Genomic DNA, 21652 nt, shown 5'->3' with positions numbered 1-21652 from the left:
TTGATCCCCAGTACCACCAAAAAAAGAAAAAGAAAAAAAAATTTTAAAAGCTGAAGGATAAATAGTTATCACGAGTACTAACCTAAACTTTTCTTTCTGTTGTATATCTGGGTTGTTTCTCAACTTTTTGATATTAACAAAATATATTTCAAAGCCCTTCTATTTATATTGCCTGACTTGACCTGCACACTGTGTGAAATAAGTAGAAAGGGGCTGTTTGCGCATGCACATATTCTGGGATAGATAAAACGACTGTGTCTCAGGGAAGTAAAGAGACTCCTATGGGTCACATCACAAATCAGTGACAAGGATTAGAATCCTGACCCTGTCTCCCTTTCCTGCCTCCAGTGGATATCTTTACCCTCTAGCAGCCTCTTTCTGGATCAGAGGCCTCTCCAAAAATAGAGGCTGTGATGGTGGCCTGACCCCAGAGCAGTACCTGCAGAGGACCCTGTTGGCAGTGGTGAGCTCCCAAATGGCCCTTTGAAATTCCAGGAAACCAAACATTTTATTCCCAAACACCTCAAAGCCCATAGTTTCCCAGAGTAAGGAGCTCACTAGGAAAGGACCAGCATGCAAGCATTTGTTTTTCTTTTCTGATCTCTCTCTCTCTCTCTCTCTCTCTCTCTCTCTCTCTCTCTCTCTCTCTCTCTCTCCTTTGAGGGGGTGAGGAGGCAAGCTCTGAGTTGTCCAGGAGGAGGGACTTTGACTAAAAATAGCTGTGGCGTGTAGATCAGCCCCTAGTGGTACCCAAGACTGGGGGAAGGAGGGGGATGCTCTGGAGCTGTCGCCAGACTGGTTGCCATGGAAACGAGAAAGGAGCAGGGGAGCCTGGGAAGTGAGGATGACACAGATAGCAAGTCCTAGTCGGAGCTGCCGCTACCTTTAGGAGAAACAGCAGTGTCTGCGGCTCCCATTCTCCAAGGGGGCCCATCGGGGTGGGGGCGGTGTCAGGGGCATGGACGGCACCCCCCCCAGGGTCTCTGCTGCTGGCTACTCTCTTCTCCACGAGCTGTGAGTTGAGTTGTGGGGGACTTGGGGTTTGGGCCCCTGTATCCAAGGCAAGTGGGGGTTTGGGAGGAACTGGTTTCTGAGGGAGATTTTACCAGATCTCCTTCCAAAAAATGAGTCCCCTTGCTGCCCAGCACCCTCGAGGGGAAGGAAAAAGAGCCCAGGAAAACGTGGTGCTGGGATATTCTAGAAAGGGGTCATAGCATGCCCAGGAAGTAGGAGTAGATTTGGAGGAACTAGAATTATTGGAGGGAAGATGCAAAAGTCAAGTCTTTGATCTTGAGACAGAGGCAACAATTACACACCTTTCCTTCCCCATGACAGAAATACAGCCCCTCCTCACTCAGGAAGACGGGACATGGGACACATTCAAAAGAAGGCTCACTATATCCCTAGGACAATGGAGAGCAAGAGAGTTCTGGGGTTTATCAGACATTGGGGTCCCTTGCTCAAGCCTGGGCAGAGAGATAGAGGTCAGATTTACCCAAACCCTGAGAGAATGTCTGGAAGCCACTTTGGGTTAAAGCTAGGATGCATCCTACCTGGCTACTTTACTGCATGACCTGGGGTCTCCAAGCCAGATCACTTCTAGGACATCCTGAGCTACAGGGAAGGGAGAAGAAGCCTGTTGTTGGGGGAGGGGGAAAGGTCCTAATCTGCTATTGCCAAGGTGACCCTGGATCCTCCATGGAGTTAGTTGTCCCATGACTCCATGGAAAATAAATGTGGGAGTGCCTCTAAGTTCCAAGTCATCTCTTTTTCATTTCTCCTTCTGTCCTTTACCCCAACACATACATAGTCTCTCCAAAGGTCTGGGTGCAAAGCACTTGGCTCCAGAGTTTAAAATCCAGGGTGTTGGATTTGCAGTTATATGTCCAGCCAGTTTCTCCCCAGGAACTGGTCAAACATCCAGGCCATCTGTGATCTTTTTTGCCACACTCCTGCTTCCCTCCCCCACAGCCAGCCCAGGCTTCCTTGGAATTGGGAGTAGAGGACAGTTCCCAGGAAAGAGGAGGAAAGGTTGACTGTTCCTAACTTCTTATTCTAGACTTTTCCTTTTGTGGTTCATACTGCTTAGGAGTCCCTGGGTGACTAAGAAAGGACTTCAGACCTCTGTCTCTCCGGGCAGATTGCAGCTCAGAGAGCTCCTCAGAGGAAGAATTTGAAGCAAAATCAGGTGGGCTTCGCTTGGAATGTAGGCTTTGGGGCATATGGCAGGTGGGAGTGGGGTTGGCTTAGGATAGTGAATGGGAAGTAGGAGGCTGTGAGAAAAGAACTAGAGCAGGCAGAGAAATAGATGAGGTGCTCAGTGCTTCACTTGGTCTGATTTCATCTCTCATGAGGAAGAGTGTGCCAAGGGCATAACTCTGGATGAGCTCAGTGGGTTTCATCCTCTACTTTCAGGCTGTCTCCAGGGGGAGAGCACCCAGGGAAAATGGCGTGACACTAGAGCAGCAATGATCATAGTTAGGCCTCCAGGGGCATTTCCAATGGGAATGTCCTACTATGGAAATATTCAATCCTTGCTCGCTACAGCTTACATTTCTTTCTCCTTGGTAAGTCTGTTGTGGGGGGGCGGGGAGTATAGGGAGGAGTGGATAGAGTGAGGTCCAGGGAGGGAAGAATGGGAAAGGCTTTTTGTGCATCCATCTTGAGTTGAACTTCAAAAGAGCCTTCAGGTTGAACCGTAGAGAATTCAGTGGGTGGTTACACTGACCAAGTCCTTAGGTCAAGAAGAGAGGCCAATTAACTGCCTGCCCCCAAGGAGCCCACGTCTAATGATTTCAGAAATTCCCTTATGGCCTGAGTGTTTTGTCTAGGGACTTTCCTGTGAGGTGCTGAACACTCCAGCTAGAGGTGTTGACCCAAGGTTTAGGTCCTGGAGTACCTCCTTTTCCTGAAAAATAATCGTTGAACTTGCATTACTATGAACTATATCCAGTTCATGTGCATTTACCATTTAATCAATACAACTTTTTGAGCTTAGGGGCAGATAGCGTTGTGTGCATTATTCCCCTTGTACTGATAGGAAAACTGAGGCAAAGAAACACAAAGGGAGTCCCTCAGGGCTACTCCACTCGGGGCTGGCCGGGAAGGTCCATTAACTCGGTAAACTTTTATTAAGCCCCTCCAGGACCCCCGACGCCACCGAGGGGCCCCCGGCGGTCTCCAGGCTCGCTCTGTGCCTGCACTGAGGACGACGCCTGCAGCCTGTCGACGGTCGCCTGTCGCCCAGCGTTGTCATGGCGCAAGAAAATGCGGCCTTCTCACCGGGGCCGGAGGAGCCACCGCGGCGTCGCGGCCGCCAGCGCTACGTGGAGAAGGACGGCCGGTGCAACGTCCAGCAGGGCAACGTCCGCGAGACGTACCGCTACCTGACCGACCTGTTCACCACGCTCGTGGACCTGCAGTGGCGCCTCAGCCTCCTCTTCTTCGTGCTCGCCTACGCGCTCACCTGGCTGTTCTTCGGCGCCATCTGGTGGCTGATCGCCTACGGACGCGGGGACCTGGAGCACCTGGAGGACACGGCGTGGACGCCGTGCGTCAACAACCTCAATGGTTTTGTGGCCGCCTTCCTCTTCTCCATTGAGACCGAGACCACCATCGGCTACGGGCACCGCGTCATCACCGACCAGTGCCCCGAGGGCATCGTGCTGCTGCTGCTGCAGGCCATCCTCGGCTCCATGGTGAACGCCTTCATGGTGGGCTGCATGTTCGTCAAGATCTCACAGCCCAACAAGCGCGCCGCCACGCTCGTCTTCTCCTCTCACGCGGTGGTGTCCCTGCGCGACGGGCGCCTCTGCCTCATGTTCCGCGTGGGCGACCTGCGCTCCTCGCACATTGTGGAGGCGTCCATCCGCGCCAAGCTCATCCGCTCGCGCCAGACGCTGGAGGGCGAGTTCATCCCGCTGCACCAGACCGATCTCAGCGTGGGCTTCGATACCGGTGACGATCGCCTCTTCCTGGTCTCCCCTCTTGTCATCAGCCATGAGATCGATGCTGCCAGCCCCTTCTGGGAGGCGTCGCGACGTGCTATGGAGAGAGACGACTTCGAGATCGTGGTCATCCTAGAGGGCATGGTGGAAGCAACGGGTGCGGGCGAGCTCTAGGAGGGGAGGGAGGTCGCGAAAAAGGAGGGCCTGGGAAGTTGCAAAAGATGGTGAGGTCAGACATCGAGGTGAGATAGTGCAGCCTGGCACCTAGGTGGAAGCTAGAAGTATGAACAAAGTGAGGGCCAGGGGACCCCTACTGGAGCAATGTGTCACATGGAGTAAGAAGAGTAATAATAATCCATAACACTGGTAATACTTGCTCTGTGTGATGCGCCATTCCCCCCCCCACACACACACACACATACCTTTGTGTGTGTGTGTGTGTGTGTGTGTGTGTGTGTGTGTGTGTGGCACTGGGGATGGAACCCAGGGCCTCACTCATGCCAGGCAAGCACTCTAGCACCAAGGGACATCCCCAGTCTTCAAAGCCCTTTATACCTTTCAGTTCATTTAATTATAGCAAGAACCCTCTGAAGGTAACTTATTGTGTTCATTTTTCAGAGATGAGATAGCCCCCAAAAGAGTTTAAGTACGTGTTCCACTGTCATAAGCCAATAAGTAGCTGTGCCTGGACTGGACATATGAGATCTAGCTTCAGTGCTTAGTGATCCCTAGTTGGAATGAAAGTTTAGGTTCAGAATTTTTCTTGTTGCCAAGAGGACTGGGCTCCCTGAATGGGATGGTGAAGGTTTTCCCTGGCCGGAGTTATTCCTGGAAGAGGACCTGAAGGAGAGGTTGATACCTAGTTTCACTTCTGTCTCAGTTATCCCATCAACTCACCAAGACTCTCAACTTCTACTGACAAGGAAATAGATTATGGTACCGATTCTGGCCCCTTCCCAGAAGGAACTGGAGACTCACATGTGATGTCAGTATCTTCAGCTGGGGCCTACCCAGTGATGTGTTTGGGAGCAGGTATGAATAAAATAATATAGGAGCAGAAAATTTCCTTAGGACTTGAGATCTAGAAGTTGGATGAGAATAAGGAAAATGCAGGTGAGGAATAAAGGCCCTAGGGGGCGCTGCAGCTCCTTCTACTAGGGCCAGGGCTGTAGCTCCCTGCTATCATTTTATGACAAGCTGGTGCCTTCAGACCCCTTCCTTGGCCCCTTCGAACTGAGATGAGGCTTCAGCCCCACCCCACCCTTACTAACTCCCCTCTCAATGTTCTTATTCCACCTTCACTCAGACTGGGCTCACTCAGCTCTCTCCCTTCCCCACTCACCCTATTCCCTTTCCTTACCTCTAGCTGTCACTCCTTTTTAGCCAGTATCTCAGGCAGGACCCTGGGAACCTCCTGACCTGCTCTCTTTTCCCTTTGAACCTCAGTACCTGCCTTTCTTCCTATCAGCCCCCCTTTCTGCAGTGACTCTCGTGCCTTTTCTCCTCCCCAGAGGGATTCTTCCTATTCTAGCCTTCCCCCAAGATGTCTCAGGGCCAGACTTTCAAAGTTAGAACCAGTCTCTGGTTAGTTAATAGTCACTTTCTGTTTCCCCCTTGTATGGAGATGAATTGGGGAGAGACCCCGGTGTAGGAGGAGACTGACTGGCCCTGGGCGTGCAATAGCCCAACAGGGAGAATTGGGGAGGGTGAGGTAGAGATGATAGGGATGGGAGCTTGTCTGATTTTTCTAGAGCAATAAAGCTAGGAAGGATGGTAATATTTTAGGATTTAAAGTGCTTTTGAAAAACAAGAATAATGAGCCAAAACTCAACAAGATGACATTTTAAAGGAATAAATATAAAATTCTACATTTAGGCTTTAAAAAAAAATCACTTATGTAAGCACAGCATGGAGCTCTGGTGAAAAAAAAAAAAAGAAGTGGGGGATTTAGTTGGCCACAGGCTTGATGTAGCAATGTGATGCAGCTTCCAGAAGCGTTTATGTAATGTAATCACAGGCCCTATTAGCTGCAGCATCCTGGCCAGAAGCAAGAGATAGTGAGCCTTCTTTTATGCATGATTCAGGCCACAACTGGAGAATTTATCGCACTCAAAGGGACACTTCAAGAGTCCTCTTTGGCCTTACTGGTTTGCAATCAAGAAAGTAAAATTTTTCGCCAACAGGTCAGGTTTGGGATATTTAGTTGGAAGAAAACAAAAGGGAACCTGAATCCTATTTTTATATACTCAAAGGAGTGTCAAGTAGGAAGAGAATTGAGACCAAGGGGTAGAAATCCCAAGAGAAAGATTTTAGTTTACATAAAGAAAAACAACCCAAGTATTAGAGCAATCACACAAAGACATGGGCTTCTTCTCAGACGGTAGGCCATCAATCCTGGGAGGTAATCAAGTAGATGCCCCATTGTTGGGAACCCAATGCGGAGTGGGAAATTGAAATAGACAATCCTTAAGATGAGTTTCAAGGTTAAGAAGGGGGAAGCATGAGCCAGGAAATGAAATGTGGGTAGACAAGAACAGGAATTGGAACGGGGAAGAAAATAGGCTGGACCAAAGTGAGGTGGGGGCCTGGGGGAGAGATGGCAGGAAGGGTGCTAGGAATGGGACTGTGGGATAGAGACAGGAGAGAGAAGCCTGGGGCTGGGATCCCCTGACCCATGCTCCTTTTCCCCAGGAATGACATGCCAAGCTCGGAGCTCCTACCTGGTGGATGAGGTGTTATGGGGCCACCGCTTCACATCAGTGCTGACCCTGGAGGATGGCTTCTACGAGGTGGACTATGCCAGCTTCCACCAGACTTTTGAAGTGCCCACGCCCTCATGCAGTGCCCGGGAGCTGGCAGAGGCTGCAGCCCGCCTTGACGCCCATCTCTACTGGTCTATCCCCAGTCGGCTGGATGAGAGGGTGGAGGAGGAGGGGGCAGTGGAAGGGGCAGGTGGGGAAGCTGAAGCTGACAAGGAACAGAATGGCTGCCTTCCACCCCCAGAGAGTGAGTCTAAGGTGTGACCAGTTTCCTCCAAACCCCTGTAGCAGACCAGGGGCCAGACACAGGTACATAGGGAGCTGGATGTTGGAGGTGGAAGAGGAGCCAGGTGAGGTCCCAGAGAAGGTGCTAAAGTTAGAGAGGTTCCTTGAGAACCTTGAGTCCAGAATACAAGGGAAGGGAAGTTCCCTGATTTGAGGAGAATGGAAGATGGGGATGGGCAAACACACCATCTCTCTGTGTTTGACCTTCGCCATCTGTTCATGGGTGGATAGATGGGCAGAAGGATGGTATTATGGGGGTTAGATGGGAAGATGGTGACAAAAAGGCAACTGATGGACAGGTAAATGAACCAATCAGTTGGTACCATTTATCTGGACAGCTGGTGCACTCAGGGCTGTAGCTACCATAGCACACCTTTGTGCAAATTCTAAAAAGGCATCTTTTTCCTCCAGACACATGCAGCCCCAAACCAGGATGCTTGGCTTGAGGAACAGTGTGAGATGGAATGCAGTCCCCACTCACCTCCTCGGCATCCTCTCTGTGTGTGACACACCTATCTCAAATGAATGGAGTAGCCCAAGCCGAACCAGAGGAGAGAAAGCCAGACAGGTGCAGGCACAGATGAGGACCACCCCCCAGCTCCACCCTCCCACTGGACAGACTCAGGAGGAGGTAACTTGCTGTGAGAGCTCAGCAAATTTCAATGGCCTTGGTACTCAGGTGTAGGACAACAGGCAGTGAGGACAGATGCTGGAGCTGGGGCTCTGGAGCAGGTCCTGGGAGGGGGGATCCAGGGGTGGCTATTTTCTGACAAGAGATAAGATTTTGCGGGTACTACTGCAGAGGTAGGATGGGAGAGATTCAGAAGCAAAGGGCCAGGGGAGAGATCTAGAAAGTGTTGTCCTGGAGAGAGATGGTGGTTCTAGGGGAAGCAGAGTTTGTCCTTGAGGCAGTTAGGCAGATTGTCCAAATCACTGATTGAGTGCTAGATGCGGTAGACCTTCAAAGATCTCATTCCTATAGCCAGAACACAGGACACATGGAACGAGCACACATACAGCTATGGCAACCAAACCAGGTACCGTTGGCACAGAGAACCTATGCTGTCTCTTGGAGCAGGGAGTGGGCGGCGTCTGGTGATCAGATAGTAGGAATTGGGTCAGGCAGAGAGAATGATGAAAGGCCAAAGTTGTACAACTTTTCTGGGCATTAGAATCACCTGGCGGGCTTGTTAAAACGCATAGTGATGGGCCCCACTCCCAGATTTCTGACTCAATAGGTCTGGGGTGGAAACCAAAAATGTGCATGTCTAACAAGTTTCCAAGTCATGCTGATGCTGCTGGACTGGGAACCACACTTTAAGGGGTCAAATAACCTGGGGAGTAGCTGAAAAGAAACTGAGACTCCTGGGGGAGCCGAGAAATGTGAGAGGTAGAGTTTTGTGTATGGGAAAAGAGACCCAAGCCCAGGCTAACGGGTTTAATTTTGGGACTAGGGATTCAGTGGGAACTGGTCAATGACAAACTGAGGTGGTGTTTGGTAAGACAAATGGGCAAGACACATCGGACAAAGTAGTTGGAAGGAAGGCCTCTTGGAGACCCCTAAAGAGGTAATGGGGAACTGAAGCAGAAAGGGCTTCAAAGGCAAAGGACCAAATCCCTTGTAGAATTGAAAAGGCAGAAGTGAACATGGGAGGAAACGAGAGTCCAAACATCTGGGTGTGTTGACTGCCTGCTGTCAGGCCCCCCGGAACAGGAATCCCTGGAGATGCACAGTCTCACCCCAGTCATCCCAGGATGGCAAGGGGAGAGCAATGACAAGTTGAAAAAAAGGCAGAAGGTTGGTTGAGAGAACCTGAGGTTGGCTTCCTGGAGAAAAGTACCGCCCAGGCGAGCACACCCTGAAGGGACCTACCAGGACCTTCGTCTCCCAGCCTGACTGCTCCCCACTCACGTCTCTGAATAACAAGTCTCAGCCCCTTGAGGGGAGGCAGACACCCTAGTCTGTTCCATCTCAGGCTGGGAAGCCAGGATCCCAGTGGCACTGCACCTTCCAGAGGCAAGAAGGAAGACCTAAGCCCCATGCCTTCCCTTCAGTCTAGGCATGGGTGTCTGCCTTGGGTCCCAGGGCCACCTGGGTCACCTTCAGTCAGAGACAAGGTCCTAGAATGCTGATGACAGCTATTCTCCCAAGAATAGATATTGGGGTAGGGGATGGGGAGCAATCTGGGTTTAATTCAGTGGAACAGGTGAAGTCTCTAGTGGGGGTCTTCTTGGTCCACACACACACACACAGCACTGAAACCACTGTAATTGAACAGAAAGAGAAACTGAGGCTAAAACAGATCCCTCCTTCTCCTGGAAATCACCAAGTTGTGGCCACACCTGTCCTCACCACTGTCACCACTCAGGACACCACTGTACAGTGCAAAGAGTCAGGAGACCTGGGTTTTAGTGCCGACACCGTCACTGACTCACTCTACGACTTGTTCACATCCCAGAGGAGTGATGCTCATCAAGTTTCATCACTTCTCTGGGCCTCAGTTTCCTCATCTGTAAAAAACGACACTTAGCAAACCAGCTATGCTCAATAAATGTTAAATAATTAAAAGAGGTAGACTGGATGCCTCTATAGGGGCAGAACAGGCCAGAAGTTTAAGATCAGAGGATCCTTAGGCAAAGGGTGAAAGTAGGCAGGGTGGGGAAGCCAGCAGGGTCGGGTATGTAGGGGTAGCAGCTTGATGGACATAGTCAATGGAGGCCCTTCCCCGAATGCTGTTGTCCCTGTTCTAGGAAACCTATTCTGCTGTGCCAGAAAGCATAATTAAGGTCAGGAGGAAAAAGACTGAGGCCCCAGGGCCTGGAGGGAGGAGACAGGAAAATGAAGACAGGCAGGGGGCTGTGGCCAAGTCAGGGGAGCTCAGAAAGGCACTGCCCCTGGAAGTCCCTGCCCATAATGTGGGAGAAGGGTCCCCTCCCCAAACAGGAGCCCCCTTAGGAGTTGGTTCGGCACTGACAATTCAGGCAGCAGATGGGACCCAGGTGTCTCCTCCTGGGGTGGGTGACAAGACCCATGGAGGCCAGATGGTGTTTATGGTGGGAAGAGAGGCGTGGTTTGTCCAGGTTATCAGCCCCCAACAACCTCACTACTGCATACCCCAGCCTTTTACAGCCTCGTGGCAGGAGAAGGATTTTATAAAACAGCTAGGCCTGGATTTTATAAAACAAATTTATTCACATTTTAGAAAAACTAGTTCAAGGACATGGAATAGCCTTTTTATAAGACCAAGAACAGAGGCCAGAGGGAGGAGCCGGGGCAGGAAAGTGTGGGACATGGGGCCATGTCTCCCACTTTGCATGGGGGTAGGTCAAATAAATTAAAGGAAGGGTGGCCAAAGGGAGAGGGTATCCGGGCAACCAGAGGAGGACTTGGAGCTGGCTGGAAGACAGTTGACACCTGCAAGAACTGGAGAGAGAATGCAGCGTGGACTGAGGACAAGCCCTAAGTGCAGCTCCCTCTCAGCCCTCGCCCCACTAACAGGATCCTACAGAACCACGCTGGTTGCTACTCCTCCAGGTGGGGCCCAGGAGGAAGCCACGCAGCAGTTTGGGGAAGCCTAAAGAAGACAGGGCTAAGGTTTCTTCCGCTCACCTGTGGAGCAAGGGATCACCGTTTTCGAAGCCTCTTCATGAAGCAGCAGGTGATGGTGGCAAGAATGGTGGCGCCAGTGACTAGAGCCACTCCTGTACCCACCAAAAGGGGCACAAATAGGGTGTCCAGAGCTGAGTGAGAGAGGATGGCTGTGTTCAGGGGGAGTGCCATCGTTCCCCACCCTCCGTCACACTCTCGCCTTCAGGTTCTCTGGACTCACCCCCTACATGCACAGAGAGCCCTCCCTGCTCCCTGCCTGCCCTCTGCCATGGCACAGATGGGCACTCAGGGGCTCTTCATGCGAAGTGATAGCAGCAGGAGGTTGGGAAGATGGAAAGGGAAGAACAGGACAAGGGCTGGGAGGAAGCAGAGGTATGGCAGGTGGAGGGAGGGGAGTCACTCACCATGCATGTAGGGGTAGACTGTGACAGGCCCCGAGCGGGCACTGCCTGCCTGGTACCAGCTGTAGTCAGCATGCTGCACCCAGGCGCTGGGGGCGCAGTGGTACACACCTTCGTCCTCAGGCCCCAAGCTGTGCAGTCTCAGTCGATGGCTTCGGGGACCCACCAGCTCCACGCTGACAGGGCCTCCACCTGGTCGGACCCCCAGCTCTGCCACACCATCCTGGTCCACAGCGCCTACCAGCTGGGCAGGGCCAGAGCTCAGCTCCCCCTCCTCTAGTCGCTCCACCCACCAGCTGGCAGCCAGCCGCAGCCCTAGGGGGCCGCCACGCACAGAGATATTGCACAACAGGGATGCAGTCTCCCCACGGTACACCGTGCCCCCTGCTAGCCATGCCACAGCCTCCAGTGCCACTCCTGCAAAATGAAGGACATGGGATCAGAGAGCAAAGAGTCAGGATTTATGGTGTCAGGGTTAGTGTTGAAGCAAGTATCCAGAAAACTCAGGTTATTCCCACAATCCTGATGGAAGAGTGAGACTGAAGAACGGCAACAGCTAATGAACTGGGATAGGGGCACAGAAATAGGAGGAAAGGGTCCTAGAAGCCCCAAACCCTGCTGAGAACACAACCCCATCTCACCTTCCTCCCGTACATGCACAGGAAGAGGCCGGGAGCGGGCACTGGCTGCTTCTCGAAGCCGAGTCCCAGACCCTCGAACGTAGGCTTTGGCGAGACAGCGATAGGTACCCGCATCCCCAGGCCTGGCAGCCTCTAGCCGTAGACGGTAGGTTCTAGACGCCACCTTCTCCATGGCAATGTGCCGGTCCTCATAGCCAGGGCCCAAGCTGCCCACGCCTTCTGTGTCCAACTGGGCTACCAGGCGGCCAGGCCCGGGTGCCCCTGCAGGTGCCATCTCCCAGCCCACAGAGTATGCAGCATGAGGGCCTGGTGGGGGCAGTGCCCCTGACACATTGCACAGCAGTTCCAAAGGTTCCCCTGGGCCAATCCGACGTTCACCAGGCCCCACTGTCACTGCCAACTGGCTAGCTGAAACATGTGAGGAAGAAGGGCGTCTCAGGGGCGGGGACCCAAAGGCACCTGATTCCCCACCTATAATTCCTTCCTGGATAGCAACAATTTGCAGGCCTCCTGTCCACCATCTCCCCTGCCCAGCGGCCTGAATCCTGCCCTTCACCCATGGCCCTTCTATCTCCATGCTCAATTTCCAAGTAAAGAAAATCTGTCATGGGCAGAGAGGAGAGCAGTGCCAACAGGGGGGCTCACCCTATGCAAGACGAAGAACTCATCTATGCAAGATGAGTTCCCTGGAGTCAGGCAGTGATCATCTACTAACTCTGGGACCCCACTGAGATGCCCCCTCCTGTGGCAAGACGTGTGGCACTCACACAGTGTCTGCACATCCACATGGGCCAGGACAGCCCTTTTCTCTGCAATCTGTGCCCAGCTGCCATCAGGATCCTGAATCCACTCAGCAGCAGTACAGTGATAGGTGCCTGCATCTCCGGCCTGGGCACCCCCGACCACCATGCGGTACCGATCAGCCCCTTCCTTGCCAAGCCGTAATTCCCCTGCAGCTAGCCGCTCAGCATAGGGGTGTCCAGCCTCCACAGCCAAGTTAGACCGGAGTCCCACCACTTCCTGCAGAGTGGCTCGACCCACTGGAGCCTCAGGTACAGCTCGTCCAAAGGACACAGCCAGGTGTGTGTGCTTCTCTGTATTTGTCCGAGCCAGGCAGCCCAGGGCCAGCTCCTGCCCCTCGTGCACCGTCAGGCGTGGTGGTGAGGTCGGGGCTTGACGGCCTCGTGGCCCTGGAGGAGCAGCAGATACCTGCAGCATATCTGGAAGAACTGGAGAGGACAGCTGGCATGAGGGAAGGCTGGGAACTGGCTTGTTACTATTTCCTGTGTACAATCCATCCCCTGAACTGCCTGAGCTCCAAAAGGCAAAGATTGCATGTTATATTATTTCTTTTGTAACTCAGTGGTGCCAAGCACAGTGCTGGGCACACCAAGGCGCTCAATAAATACTTGTTGAATTTCCCAGAATCAGCCCATTGCCTCTCCCTGTTGTATTAAAGACTGGCACCTATTTGAAATACTTGGAAAACTAGCCCTGTTTTCCTTCTCAGAGGACAAACTTAACAGCATAAGAATATCCCATGGCATAATTCCTACCCATCTATACTTTTCCCTCCCCAAATCTGGGTCCTGGACTCTCTAGGAATAGAGTATTCAATCCATCAGACTTCCCCATCCAATCCAAGAGTGGGACTAGATAGTGAAGGACACTTACTCTTCTCCCGAAAAGTAGTCTGATAGAAGAAAAGCAATGGACTGCGAAAAAAGAGATCTACGTTTGGTCCCACAACAGCCAATGACTCATTGGGTGACTCTGAAGTCATACTTTGGTCCTTAAGTTCTTCAAATGCAAAACCTGAGGGTGAATATGGCCCATCCCATCCCAGTGCCCAGTACCTCTCAGTTCCACTTTGCCACTGTAGCTGCCCAGGTATTGGGCATCTGTGGAGGGAGTGTAACACTCGTAAATTCCAGCATCCTGGGCCTGCAGGCGGGCAATCTTGAGTACCACGGCATCACCCTGTAGACGCTGCACCTGCACTTCACCAGCCGCCACACGGGGCCCAAACACAGCATAGGAGAATCGTGTATCCCTCGTGCTGATGATGCCCAGTGCGGCCTCTGGGGCCTCAGGCCTGTACAGGAACCACTCAAAGTCCTGCTGGGCAGGGCCCTCGTAGCCACTCACATTGCAGGAGATGGAGACAGCTGTGCCAGCCACTCGGTACAGGGGCCCCATGGGGACCAGCACCTCCCGGGCACAACACACGACTCCTGTAGGGAAAGGCAGAGGAGTAGGAGGTATCTAGGTCCCCATTCCATGTCCAAGACCACCAGCACCATTCTTGACCCTGACTGTGAAAGGAAGGGAAACCCAGAGAAGGTTGGTACACAGAGGGCCAGCCTCTGATCAAGAACAGGGAAGGGATGCTGGGTCTCAAGAAAGTGACATAGGCCCAAGTTTGCCTTAGAAATCAAATACAACCCATTTCTGGCTGGCCAGAAACAGAGCACCTATAAGCAAGCGTCTCATTCCCTGACTTTACCCGTCTCATTTCCATGTAGACCTTACCTCTCTTACCCCATTCCCCACTTCCATGTCTGCTTCTACTTTTTTAGGACTTAGTCAGGGGAGCCTTCTGGTTCAGGAATCCCGAGACCTCCTTTGCTGGAGGGGATCCAAAAAGTATTGCTCAGAAGGGCTTATTGGCTTATTAGCTATGTCACCTAGGCCAGACAATGGAGCCAGTGGCCCTCTCTGGACAGGGCACAGACCCAGTCAGTTCTCATCACACAATGCCCTCCCCACCCCAGCTGTGCCATGAGCTCACTGCTTCTCCTACCCCACAGAGTTGCCAAGGCAGCTGGGGCTTTTGCTGCAAGAACCAGGCTCTGCCCTGCCTGGGGCAGAAGATTCCCTCCCCCAGTGCCTGCCAATCTTCTGGCTAGCCCAGCTGATGTACACTGCACCTCCCCCCACAACTCCCTAACAAAGCCTTCATTTGCATATGATATGCATCATTTACATATAGCTCCTTTTTTGGAAGGCCCTAAGCCCCCAGCAGCCCATTTTTTCTCCTCTACACCAGACTCCATCCTGTCCCAGGAGATAGCTTAGACAGCCTTGGATCACTCAACTGCTTCCTTCTCTCCCTTCACCTTTCCGCAGCTCCTATCAGATATGATCAAAGAACCCCAGGATGTAAGGAGGCTGCTTTGCTCCCAGCTTACAGATGAGAAAAGTAAGGCAGGAGAAATACAGTGTTTTGATCAATATCCTACTATCCCGGAAAGTCCTCTGCAGAGGGGCAAAACCAGGGAGAAAGATGAGGAGACTCCAAGGGGAGGCTCCCAAAGGGACCTTACCAACCACAGTCATTCCCAGGCTTCCCAGGGGTATTCTAGAGCCTTTCTGCTAGGATTGTAGAAAAATACCCAGGGGTCAGCTCCACCCTCCAGCTCTAGGCCCCTTTCTTCTCCCTCAGGCTGAGTCACGGGGAGTAACACATGGTCAGTAGTTAGATAGGCCACAAGCTAGCAGGAGCTGGCTTTCGGGCCCATCCTCATCCCCAGTGGTTTGGTCTGGAACCAGTCCCTTCCTCTTCCAGGCTTCAATTTCTGCACTAAAAGAGAACTGAGAGCTTCTACCTCTGACAGCCAGCTAGCAGCTAGTGAGGGTGTGACTCAGGAGGACCCAGCTCCAGGCACATTTCATAATCAGGGTGAAGGCAAGGTAGTCCAGCAGATATCTTCCCAGGTTGCCTTAGGGCAGATTGCTCAGAAGGCCCCCTCCCACCTTCCTGGCTCCACAGCTGCTGATGCTTGGAGATCCCCATGGGAAAGTCACCCCCACAACCTTAGGAAATCAGCTGCTGCTCAGTTCCCTCTCCCAGCAAGGTCCTCTCCCCTGCACTAGCCAGGAAAGCAGAGACCTACTTTGGAGTCAGATCTGGGTTCGAATCCTGGCCCCAACACTCACTAGATATGCTCCCTAGAGCAGGTTACTTCATTTTCATTTTCCTCATTTGTGGATGAATGTCAGCGTCACATGCAGTGGGCACTCAGATCCCAACAGACTCCTGTCTCTCTGCACCATCCCTGGGCTCCTCCCTGCTCCATGGAAAAGGAGCAAGCGCTAGGCAACCAATCCCCACAGCTCCTTCCTCTTGGTACATGGAACTGCCTCTCCACACCCCCACCCCCAGGGCCCCAAGGAGAGGTCTCACTCGGAATGTGAGGCCGAGGGACCTGCAACAGGGGAAGACTGCACTTGGCACCACGGTGTAGCTCAGGGCACCACAGGCCTCTGCCTGGACTACAGAAGCTCTGGAGTCCCACCCACCTCCCTTGCAGCACTCTTATTTCAAGGGCTTCAGTCTCCTAAAATCTGTACAGGTAGTTTAACTATTTCCATGCCACACTCTTCCCAAGACAACCTCCTACAGGGAACCCTCCAGTTCAGGCCATTGTCACTATCCCAATGCATGGTTGGCTCCAGTACACTCCACCATGGACCCACCCCAGAGACACTGGGAACTTGGAGATCTCAGGATCGTCTCTCTGAACCTGGTGTCTCTTGAGGCAGGGAAACTGGGACTAAGGGGGCGGGGGTGTCTCACAACAGGCCAAAGTGCTGTGTGCCAGAGGGGAAGAAGGGCACCTAGGAACTCAACCAAGGGTTGAGATCGGGGTAAGGGAGGGAGCCTCAAATGATGAAGTGTATGGGGAGCAATTAGTGGAGACTTACTTCAAAGATGTGGGTAGAACCAGCCTCTGGGCCTCCAGCCAACTCTGGGGCAATTATGAAGACCGTCGGGCACTGCCCACACAGGGCAGGCACCCAAGGCCAGGCCTGGAGCTGAGTGTGAGACACAACTGAGTCGCACCAAATGGACACAACGACCCCAGCAACTGGGTCTGCAGGCTGAGAAGTAGGGCCTGCCTCCGAAGACCTGGCGGTGCCTCGGGCAGCACCTCCGTGGGTCCTCACTGTGCCCCCGGCTACGGAACTAGCCCTGGGGAGCCCCTTTTCCGCGTGACTGGTTCGGCGGGCTGCCGCAAAGGGAAGCTGGGCGCCAAGCCCGGGGAGACTGGAGACACACCTGACGGAGAAGGGGGGGTTGCGAAGAGCTCCAAAATGCTGGGAAGGCGGGCCCGGATGGGCGCCGGGTGGCCGGCACCTGCCTTGCGGTGCCCAGGACAGGGCGGGGACCCAGCTTACCCAGCATTAGCAGTAGCAGCAGCGTCGGCTTGGGACCCGGGGCGCCCATCCTGCGCGGCCGGCTTTAAGGAGGCTCCGGGGGGCTGCGCGGGCTCTGGAGGGCTGGGGGTACAGGGGGCGCATGCCCAGGTGGGGGGCAGGAAGCGGAGCAGTGAGGCGTGGGTGCGCGGAGCCGAGCGGAGCAGGAGGCGCCAAGTCCCCTCCCTCCCCCCTTCCTCCCACCGCTTTCCCTCCAGCCCTAGGGAGCTCGGGAGACCGTTCCCGCCCCGCCCCAGCCTCGGCCCCGCCCACGCCTCGGCCCCGCCCACAGCTTGACCAGACTGCGGCCCCGCCAGTCTCCAGCCCTAGCCCCGCCCCAAACAGGGCCCCGCCCAGACCCCGCCCTACCGAGGCCCGGCCAGTCTCCAGCCGTGGCTCGGTCCCCGCCTCAAGATCCGCCCTCCCTAATCCCCTGACTCGGGCGGACTCGGAATCTCCGCGGCGGGCAGAATTGGCCCCGCCTCGCCTCCGCTAATCTCCACCCACCCCCGCCGAGACCTCACCCCGCCGAGCACCTGTGGGCCTTGCCCCGGGAGTCGGGTGCCAGCTCTCAGAATCCAGTTAGGTTCTCTGAGCCGCCAGTCATCGCTGCAAACCCTGCTGATTTAAGTGGGGGTCAGAGGGACAGAGGAGCTCGGAACGCGAAGGGTTTGGGTCCCAGAGTGCTTCAGGGCCCGGAAGGTCATGGGAGACCTGTTTGCCAGTCCCTCAGAGGGCAAAACCAGAGGAAAATGTGCTGGGCAAGTGGACCACTCAAGAGCCGTTTCTGACTGGCTGAGGGATCCTGCACCAGTTGCTTAACCTCATTCAACCACAAATTGAGCTGAAATTGTTGACATTCACTCAAGGGGTTACAGTGGTGATTAACTGAGGTAATGTACACAAGCTGGTTGGCACAGGGCAACTAACACGAAATGAATTCATATTTAAACTGCTTTCTAAGTAGTTTAGTTTTTAGTTTAGACCTAAAACTTAGGGGAATTAGCTGAAGAAGTTTCTATATTAAGTGAGAAGAGATGGACATAGCCCTGTGTTTGGAAGTGTGGGACCTGCCCTGGATATGGTGGAGGCATTCTACCTAGGTTCTTTGTCTTTCCCTGGACTCTGGAGCAGATGGAGAGTGAGGAGGGAGGGTCAGGAAGGGTGAGGCAGGTCTGCAAAGCCAAGGCTGTCAAAGTGGCCCGGGATTGTGACCCCAGAGCTTTTCCAGCACCCTTCACCCTCCACCCTGCTACCTGTCTCTTCTCATACCCCCCTCCACCCTTCTACTTAGGTGGCATCCTTTACAGACTAGAAAACTGAGGTCAAGAGGCAGGAAGTGGCAGAAGCCAAACCATACCTGCCTTGACTGGTTTCTTCAGATCCATTTCTCTAAATCATCCACAGTCCTTGTTGAGCTGTGTGAAAACGAAAGGCCCAGGGAGGCATTTAGAGGAAAACCATTCTCTCCTTTTAGTTAGAAACTGAATGGATTTAATGCCTTCCTGATTCTTATGGTTTGACAGATGTTAAGATACCATTATCATCATAATAGATTTATGGAATGCTTGCACAATAAGGCAGTACTCAAAGGGGTATGATTTCTAGCCTTTACAGTCTGTTTTACAAGATGGTATCGTTTAACAAAAGAGGAACCTGAGGCTCAGGAGGGTTAAAGCGTCTTGCTCAAGGCCACACAGCTTTCAAGTAATCAAGGCCTGACTTGAGCCCAGGCCTGCCTGTCCCCAAATCTTTCTATACTGCACTGACTCTCCTTCCAAGCCTTTTTCTATCCTGTTACACTCATTCATACACCAAATACTGATTGGGGAGGCCTTGTGCTAAGCAAGACAGTGCTTTGATAAACAAGGTCAAGGCTATCTTGGTCCCCTTCCCTCAGGGAAAGTAGCCATTGTGTTGCAGGGAACATACTGTCAACAAATAATAACCAAACCTCATTATGGGCATTATGAGGGAGTTCTTCAGGGATCTGAGAGACTAGTCCTCATCCCATGGCTTGGGGCTGGAAAGGAGCTAAGAGCAGGTAGGGATGGAGGACCAGAGGGCTTGAAGCAAAACTTCTTCCACATGCCCTTCCCGCCAATGTGGGTTCCAGAGGTGGCCAGCAGGGGGAGCCCACAGCCCAGGACTGACTCGCCCCTCAGCTGCTTATGTAACTGGAAAAGCTGGGGGAGGAGAGGAAATGGCAGGCACGAGGCTCATCACACACACAGACGCATGTACCCACCGTAATGGAAAGGGATTTTACGCAGAAAGGTGCTGCACATACACCCAACAGAGTGATGCACAAATACACGCACACTCTGCAAAAGAGGAATATATTGTGTAGACTGGAGGGCATCTCTGTCCCCATCTGTCACATCCACAAGAAAACACAGGCTACCTAGGCTGGTGCACTGGGGCAGGGGTGAGTGCAGGAAGGAGAAAAGGAGGTTTAAGTGAGCCTCAAGGCCAGACTAGGACATTCACGAGGAGGGAGTCTGGGATTACAGAGAGACACAGGTGCAGTAGTGACCGTGGGGACCCTGGCACCGGCTGGGCTGTGTTGTCACTATACCATCACCAGCTTCCCATCCCCCATCCCCCCCCCCACTACCAGATGTGGGCATATGTCAAACACCAGTCTTGTTTTACATGTTAATTTAATTCATTTCACCTCCAAACTACATAGTACAAAGTTGGTACTGAGTTCTCATGAGTATTATTAACAACCATTAAAACCCATGTTCTCCCCTAAAACGGTTTATAATCTGGCTGAGATGTCACATACTGCAGTCACAACAGAGGAGTCATGTCCCTCAAAGAGGAACACACCCAAAGACTGGACTGTTAAAAATATCCTGACCTGTGCCAGGTGTGTAACATGATCTCATTGAATCCTCAACAGAACCTTGTAAGGTTAGTGCTATTATTATTATTATCCCCGTGAGAAAACTGAGACGTACAGAAGCTAAGGAACTTGTCCAAAGTTAATGGATTAGTTACTGTCCAAACTTGGATTTGAACCCAGGATTTTTTTTAACCCCTGTTACATTGCTTCTTAAAGGCAAACATCACTAAAGACAAATTTAAATCTGAGCCCAGCATTCATAAGTACTTGCTATGGACACAGATATTACTGTGGAGACAAAATGACAAACATAACAGCCACTAACACATATGGAAATGATGCAGACACACTAGGAATACTCAGCTCTCTCCTTCAAATGAGTACAAACCCAGCTTCTTGGGGAGCTAAGGATCCCACACAAGAATGTCCTGTTTGTGTGTGTTTATAAATCTTTGACCCATACTGCACTGAGAAACTGGATTTTCCCACCCTCCCAAAGAGAAAATTCTCACTGCCGAATTGCTGAGAGGCTCAAGCAAAGGGTCAGAGGTAAAGCAAAGACCTACACTCACCTGGACAACAAACCAGGGCAGAGATAAACACACAGACACTGCCCCCCCCAACATAGTCATGGAACCACAAAGTCATCTCCCCCACCTCCACCCCCACCCATACACACATCTGCACCACACCTTCTTCCCCCTTCCTCCCCAGAACCAAGATCTGCACCTCATGGTGGACCCTGTGTGTGTGTGTGTGTGTGTGTTCTCTAAACCCTCCCCTTACCCTCGCTGAGCCCACACTCCTGCCCCAGTTCTCAAGGCCTATGCCAAGGGGGTGGCACAGTTGTTCAAGAATAGGGGAGTCACAATGCCACTGGTGCCTTGGCACAACCTAGCCCTGACCCTGGAGAGGACCCTGCCATTTCTGCACCCAAGTCTAGTGCCAGCTGCCACCTACTCTGGAATGCCATGCATGGATCCCTCTGGGCTGGAATCCCCTCGGACCTCCCTCCCCTGACAAGTTCTTTTGTTTCCCCAGGCCCATGGGGTGGGTGCCTGGGCTCCTTCCCCATTCTTGTCCTCTGTTCCCAGCCAGCCAAGAGGGAACGGCTGGAGCAGAAGTGTCTGGAGGGAGCAGGGGGCTTCTTCCCCAACCTGAGCAGCTGGGAGGGGGTGGGCAAGTTGAGGGTGGCAGATGGCAACAGTTTGGTTAGACAAAAGTCTAAGGGTAAGTATTGTAGATGAGCCTCAGGGGGCGACAGGTGGCTAGCACCAGGTGACTGCCCCTTGAGTCATACCGAGGTTAAGCAAGAGGCAGATTTGGAGAATAGGTCATTCATAGGTTTGCCTAGACACAGCTCTGAGTGAAGAAAGAAGGAAGTGATAATAACTAACACTTACTGAAAGGCCGCTTTGTATTGGACACTGTCACCCACATTCTGCATACATTTACTCATTTAGTCTTCACATAAAACCCAGGTGGTAAGAACAACCCCAGGTGGTTATCGCTAATTTACAGATGGGAAATAGGCACAGACAAGTTTCATAATTCACCTTAAGTTCATACAGGGAGTGAATGGCAGCACCCAGGCAGGCACAGTGGCACATGTCTGTAATCCAGTAACTCAGGAGGCTGAGGCAGGACGATGGCAAGTTCCAGAAGAGTCTTGGCAATTTAGCTAGACCTTGTCTCAAAATAAAGAATACAAAGGGGCTCAGGATGTGGCTCAATAGGAGAGCACCCCTAGGTTTAATCCCCAGTACCCTGACCCCCAAATGGTTAAGCACCTAGATGCAAATGCAAACTGACTCCCAAACTTAAGTTTTCTGAACATTCTTCCTCCTGCTTCCCTAACCTGCACACAGTTATTTATATGTTCACATATGCTCATGTGCGTTCTCTCTCTCTCTCTCTCTCTCTCTCTCTCTCTCTCTCTCTCTCTCTCTCTCTCTCCTG

General features: G+C 52.6%; 2 protein-coding genes across 9 annotated transcripts; one reads left to right on the top strand and one right to left on the bottom strand.

Moving 5' to 3' along the window:
* Window positions 1-785: 785 nt before the first annotated feature.
* Kcnj9 (potassium inwardly rectifying channel subfamily J member 9) lies at window positions 786-13070 on the top strand. Of its 8 annotated transcripts, none has more exons than XR_013428142.1 (5): window positions 786-1014; window positions 2090-2188; window positions 3137-4104; window positions 4828-4979; window positions 6639-6725. XR_013428142.1 is itself a non-coding variant. In XM_021736002.3 (5 exons), the coding sequence occupies exons 4-5, from the start codon at window positions 3255-3257 to the stop codon at window positions 6968-6970; spliced, it is 1182 nt and encodes a 393-aa protein (XP_021591677.2). In that variant the 5' UTR covers window positions 798-1014; window positions 2090-2188; window positions 2548-2567; window positions 3137-3254; the 3' UTR covers window positions 6971-13070. The 8 variants fall into 8 exon arrangements, 7 of the variants coding, with proteins under 7 accessions (XP_040143201.1, XP_021591677.2, XP_021591674.2 ...); XM_021736002.3 differs by lacking the exon at window positions 4828-4979 and adding an exon at window positions 2548-2567 and having other exon boundaries at window positions 798-1014; window positions 6639-13070; XM_021735999.3 differs by lacking the exon at window positions 4828-4979 and adding an exon at window positions 2416-2567 and having other exon boundaries at window positions 798-1014; window positions 6639-13070.
* On the bottom strand, window positions 10165-17071 carry Igsf8 (immunoglobulin superfamily member 8). The gene is made up of 7 exons (XM_005339376.4): window positions 16825-17071; window positions 13500-13877; window positions 12411-12872; window positions 11644-12051; window positions 11006-11419; window positions 10602-10732; window positions 10165-10415 (listed from the first exon to the last, which is right to left on the bottom strand). The coding sequence occupies exons 1-6, from the start codon at window positions 16871-16873 to the stop codon at window positions 10617-10619; spliced, it is 1827 nt and encodes a 608-aa protein (XP_005339433.2). The 5' UTR covers window positions 16874-17071; the 3' UTR covers window positions 10165-10415; window positions 10602-10616.
* Window positions 17072-21652: the final 4581 nt, after the last annotated feature.

This window comes from Ictidomys tridecemlineatus, chromosome 11, assembly GCF_052094955.1.
Source record: "Ictidomys tridecemlineatus isolate mIctTri1 chromosome 11, mIctTri1.hap1, whole genome shotgun sequence".
Taxonomy (NCBI): Eukaryota; Metazoa; Chordata; class Mammalia; order Rodentia; family Sciuridae; genus Ictidomys; species Ictidomys tridecemlineatus.
This window is presented reverse-complemented; position numbering and strand designations above follow the sequence as displayed.

Coding starts and splice junctions, on each gene's coding strand:
- Kcnj9 (XM_005339377.5), top strand. CDS start 3,255: ATGGCGCAAGAAAATGCGGCCTTCTCACCGGGGCCGGAGGAGCCACCG. Junction 4,105..6,638: donor GGGCATGGTGGAAGCAACGG/GTGCGGGCGAGC, acceptor CCTTTTCCCCAG/GAATGACATGCCAAGCTCGG.
- Igsf8 (XM_005339376.4), bottom strand. CDS start 16,873: ATGGGCGCCCCGGGTCCCAAGCCGACGCTGCTGCTACTGCTAATGCTG. Junction 13,878..16,824: donor GCTGCTACTGCTAATGCTGG/GTAAGCTGGGTC, acceptor CTTTCCCTACAG/GAGTCGTGTGTTGTGCCCGG. Junction 12,052..12,410: donor TGTGGATGTGCAGACACTGT/GTGAGTGCCACA, acceptor CACATGTTTCAG/CTAGCCAGTTGGCAGTGACA.